The sequence below is a fragment of the Dendrobium catenatum genome, unplaced genomic scaffold (assembly GCF_001605985.2).
Source record: "Dendrobium catenatum unplaced genomic scaffold, ASM160598v2 fragScaff_scaffold_1608, whole genome shotgun sequence".
NCBI lineage: Eukaryota > Viridiplantae > Streptophyta > Magnoliopsida > Asparagales > Orchidaceae > Dendrobium > Dendrobium catenatum.
Window position 1 is genome coordinate 3,124,300 of NW_021320070.1, and position 5,396 is coordinate 3,129,695.

The window sequence follows — 5,396 nt, forward strand, 5'->3', positions numbered from 1 at the left end:
ATGAAGCTTGATATCTCTAAAAGCTTATAATAACGTCAATTGGAACTTTATGTTTAATGTTTTGAAGCATTTTGACTTTGATGAAAAAATTATCTACATCCTCAAAAGCATAATTGAAAATTATTGGTTTTCTGTGATCATCAATGATAATTCATTATTTTTTTAAAGGATCCCAAAGGTATTAGATAGGGTGACCCTTTAACCCTTGCCCTTTATATTATAATGGTTAGGTTGCACAAGGAATGTTTCCCATAATGAACATATTCTAAGTTGAGCCCCCACAAATATGTCTTGTGCCGATCCTCGAACGTATAAATGATAATGTCTATATTGTGGAGCTACCTCCTCATCTTAAAATTAACACCATCTACCTTCAATGTTCTTGATATATTCCTTTTTACGAGGGGTCAATGTAAACTTTTTCTTGAATGATTTTCCCTAAAAGTTCTCATATATACTACCCATCTATATATGCAAAAGAAAGTCTTCCTTTCAAGAAAGCTTAAAAAGGAAGAAAACCTCATTCACTGAAAAAAGTATTAAGATTGTTAAAATATTTCACCTTTGAGCTTCTTAGCTTTTTTTACTAGTTCTAAAGAGCGATGTATATTATCACTTTTAAGCAAGAAATTAATAAGATTCAACATGTTCAAATCATTAGGGACATCCATCATCTCAAAGATAATAATTAAGGAGACCTCTTCATCATTACTTTGGGAAAAGTTGAAAGGAAAGTACAAAGATGATAGGATTTGAGTAGGGGTGTCAATTTCGGGTCACGGGTCAGGTTCCGGTCGAACCTGGAACTGATCTGGAACCCGAACCCGACCCGTTTTGAAATCGGGTCGGGTTCAACCCGGATTTTCCGGGTCGGGTTTTCGTGTCGTGTCAAATATTGACACCCCTAGATTTGAGTAGAGACAAGCACTTTCCAATTCATTATAATGCATGTAGTGTGATGAAGGAAGTTATTCTTTTAATAGAAATAGAGGGAGGAAGATTTGGTGCCTAGAATTGAGGTACCAATTTGTTGATTGGTTTTGAAGGTGAGAGGAAGTATAACATATTTTGAGGTGTCAGTAGGTAAGATTTTTGTAGTGTTTGAAATAGACATTAAGAATGAAGAGTTAATTTAGCATTCATATATAAGTGCCAAATAACTAAATAAAATTGACTTATAACTGCTTGTTAGCAATAACTAAAGAGGGGGAGATTTGATAGTTGTACAAGATCACTTGTGGGTTATAAGAATTTAGAGAAATGAACAAGAGAAATAGATAGATCATATAAAGACTCATAATAACTCTAACATTACCGCATCAAAAGAGGAACAAGTCCCTTAGATTCTCATTATCATCTTTCAGAAAAAATATCTTCGTACAACTCACCACATGCTATTGCATATGCAATTTAACTAAATACCCTCAACCTCAAGTTATTCATGCACAATAATAGCTGAAATAGTAGCTACAATATATTTTTTAGAATGGAAGGTTTACCCATAAATAATCACATACCACCATCCATGCATATACAAAGTCTTCTTTATATGAGAGCTTAAAAAGTCAGAAGACCTCATTCATTGTAATAAGATTAGGGTTTCGTTGAGCTTCCTAAATTTTTCCATTGCTTTTTAAGAGCCTTATAAACTAGAGCCTAGCTACATTTTCTCAATCCTTTACATTTTGTATCATCTCAAAATCTAATTAAGAAGGAGACATCTTCATTATTTATATGGACAAAGTTAACAGGAAAGCTAGCCCAATGGGGATAGGATTTGATTAGAGAGAAACCCTTTCCAGTTCATCATATATACTGACTATAGTGTGAGAAACGAAGTTGAACTTTCAATAGAAGATGGAGGAGGATTTGACACCTATAATTGAAGTATCAACTTGCAAGTTGGTCTTCGAGGTAAGAGGATGAACAATTAAAATATTTTGAGGTGTTTGGAGGTAGGATTTTTGTAGTGTTTTGAGAAGATAATATGATTTATGAGTTATTTGACATTTAAAATAGCATGATAAGAATCATTTATAAAGGGATGAGGGTTACAACTGATTATAGGAGTGGTTGGAGCTAGTGAGGGGTAGATTTCATAGTTGTAGATGAGGGCCTCTGGCCTACAAGAATTTAGATAAAGAATTAGGTAAAGATATAAAGCACATAAAGAGAAAATAAATATTAGCTTTCTTGAGGCTAGGATGTGTTTCCTTCACCTTATAACTCTACCACTACTAAAGCAAAAGAGGAGGAAGTTGGTCATTTAGATTCTTGTTTTCTCTCTCCCCCCCCCCCATTTATTTTTATATATATATATATATGAAAAGTAAAGCAGTGTGGCTAAATTGTATATGAAAAGTAAAGCAAAAGATTATTAATTTTCAGTCACATTAAAGAAAATGGTGCAACCAAACATCAAGTAAATTAACCATTTTAATCAAGTTTATTATAATGTGATTGTGGCTAATTAATAATTAAAAAAAAAAAGTAAATATACAACATTAAAATATAGACAATATAAACTAAAATGTAGATGATCGAACACATACACAAAATATAAAAGATAAACAGAGAGAACATTTTCCATTGCTTTTAAAAAGAAGGTATGTAGCCTGCGCAGCTATGGGAAATGATCATGCTGAGAATAAATGGAAGACAAGCCTATCCCACCACTGCTCCCTTGCGACCTATTTCTGCTGCTATCACAGTCCATACTTCCCACTGCCGCCATTCCAAGATTCAGATAAACCATCTTCGAATCCAAACTAAGGCTACTATCCACGTTTTCGTTGCCCATGTCTCCTGCTTCAACACTCATCAATGGATGGTATATTGCCCCACCTGCATTATTACTATTACCATTCGTCGCAGTTGCAGCAGCTTCTTCCCTCGAAAGCACCATTACTGCTGACTGCACGAGCTCCAGGCACAGCCTAAGCTTGTTGGGCTCGATGTGGGAGAGCCCTGGTAGGGCTCCTTTGAAGAGGAAGTCGGAGGTGAGGGATCTGAGTATGTCGAGCGGTGTAATGTCGTCGGTCGTTCGGACATTGGGGTCGGCATGGTGGTCGAGCAAGACGGCCACCATGTCGGGACTTACCATTTCTGAAGCGACGTGCAGAGGCGTCTTGCCAGTCGGGCCGGCCGGCAAGTTAACGTTGGCTGCACCGAGCTCAAGCAAAGCCTTGACGACCTCGCGGCTGCAATTCTGAACTGAGTAATGGAGGGCCAGGGCTTCATCGAGGTTAAGCCCCTCTCCCATTACCATGAGTTTGACGAGCTCGACGTCGGATGAGTCTAAGGCGCGACGCATGCGTCGAATTTTGTGGTGGTAATCGTCGTGTTTGGGGACGGCGACGGCGATGTCGAGGGGGAGGTGGTGGTTGTTGTGGAGGAAGGAGGGGCGGCGAGAGAAGGAGGATTCAATGCGAAGCTCTTCAATCTTGGCAACAATGTCGATGGGGAGGTGCTTGGCTAATACCTCTGGTGGGAGGCCTGATTTGGCAACGAGGTGGGAGCAGGTGTTCCACAGCTGATGCATTTCTTGTTTTCGAGAAGCAAGAAGAACTCTCATGGCGTCTTCTATGGAAGCTTTCTCTACCATGTTCTCCAGCTGCTTCTGCATTATTTCACCAACATATACACACATATACATACAGCCAGTTAGTAATAATTAATTTTAGATGAAAGAAAATAAACAACCAATAAAGATTACAGCACTAAAAAGATTCGACAGAAAGTAATTTAGAAGCTTTAATTACTGTTGAAATAAAGAGGAGGTAATGAAAGCATGATGAAGAAAATTAGGGTTTGAGCTTTGCTTTAATACGGCTTAATTAGAAGAATAGTATTGCAAAAGTAAGCACTGTATGATGTAAGGAATTAGTTGTGGGAAAGTTGGGAGAGAGATATATAAAGTGTGGACCAAACACTATAGATACAGTATAGATTGGGATCAGTGCCTGAAAAACTCTGAGTAAGAAATTAGAACCCTAATTTACAATTAAGATGTCTCAATGAATTTCTTCTAAGACAAATAAACTCAGATCATACAGAAGCACCACAGGCAGAAAAATGAAAAAGAAAAGAAGAATTCTTCTACATATGAAATAAAATCCTTCAAAAATACCAAAGGATTAGTGTAATTAAGTTTAAGTTTGACCAATTATGCTAATTAATTTGAACTGATCTGAGATCTAGCTAGGAAGAAGAAGAAGAGGAAGACAGAAGAAAGTCCAACAAATCAAATAAAAATACTGTTTAATTTTCAATCAGAAATGAATTGATTGACCAACTTTATGTATGTATATATATATATGGTATGAGTGCGTTGACCTGCGTGAGGAAGACGAGCTCCTCGACTCCGAAAGAACGCGCAGCAGCGAGAGTATCAAGAGCGAGATCGATGGCCGAAGAGCAGTGAGTATGCCAACAGCCTCGCTCAGCGCAGTTCGGCCTTTGGTCGTGCTTAGGAGGAATAAGCGAGACCTGACCGCTGTAGAGAAACTGTAGAACGAGAAGAAAAACCTCGTAGCCAACAGAGTTGACGGGGATCACTAAGCTTGATCTGAGCGAAGAGTTGTTTCTGCGGTGCAGATTAGCTGCAGGCGGGGAGTCGAAGAAGCGGCGGAAGAAAGGGCTGCGGCCGGCGAGGATGCAACGGTGGGCGTGAACGAGACGGCCTTCGACGCTGAAGGTGACGTCGCTGAAGGCTTGCCCGTTGATGAGAAGGTTGAGAAAGTCCATAGAGAGAGATTTGAAGGCCTCCGCTTCCATTTAATTACTCTGTTGAGAGATTTCGATCTCTGGCTATTGGTGTTGGATCTCGATCTGAGAAACTGTTTGGGAAGATGGTCCTGGTGCTGTTCTTATATATGTGGCTACATGATTGGAGTCTGAAAAGAGGAAGGAGGTGATAAGGGGGAGAGAGAGAGAGAAGGGGGAGAAGAGGGAGAGAGAGAGCCAAAACTTCTTGTCACTATTTCTTCTTCTGCCGCACTGATGTGACTATTGTTCTCTGATGTGACTGATGGGGTCAGCGATTTTTTTAATGTGCGTGGTTAGAAGCTGTGCACGGTTTGGAATCTGCAAAATTATGAATTTGAGTTTCAATTTACAAATTTTATAATTTATAATTTATTATTTAAAAAATGTATACATGTAATTAAGAGGTTAGGAGTTTTTATTTTTAGGATTTCTATACATAAATTTAAATTTTTATGTATTTATACATTTAGTATATAAACATATATATGATATATCATTAAATTACTAACAATTTATAATTTATTTTTTAAAAAATTATTCATGTAATTAAGAGGTTAGGAGTTTTATTTTTAATATTTTAGGATTTATATACATAACTCAAATTTGTTATATATTTATACATTTAAGGT

General features: G+C 37.7%; 1 protein-coding gene across 1 annotated transcript; it reads right to left on the minus strand.

The window, feature by feature from the left end:
• Window positions 1-2,471: 2,471 nt before the first annotated feature.
• Window positions 2,472-4,926, minus strand: LOC110114455 (regulatory protein NPR5). The gene is made up of 2 exons (XM_020847341.2): window positions 4,336-4,926; window positions 2,472-3,619 (listed from the first exon to the last, which is right to left on the minus strand). Exons 1-2 carry the CDS (start codon window positions 4,774-4,776, stop codon window positions 2,624-2,626), a joined length of 1,437 nt encoding a protein of 478 aa, XP_020703000.1. The 5' UTR covers window positions 4,777-4,926; the 3' UTR covers window positions 2,472-2,623.
• Window positions 4,927-5,396: the final 470 nt, after the last annotated feature.

Excerpts from the sequence above, each read along its gene's own strand:
- LOC110114455 (XM_020847341.2), bottom strand. The coding sequence starts at position 4,776 with ATGGAAGCGGAGGCCTTCAAATCTCTCTCTATGGACTTTCTCAACCTT. Across the intron at positions 3,620-4,335 it reads AGCTCGTCTTCCTCACGCAG|AAGCAGCTGGAGAACATGGT; the intron begins GTCAACGCACTC and ends GAAATAATGCAG.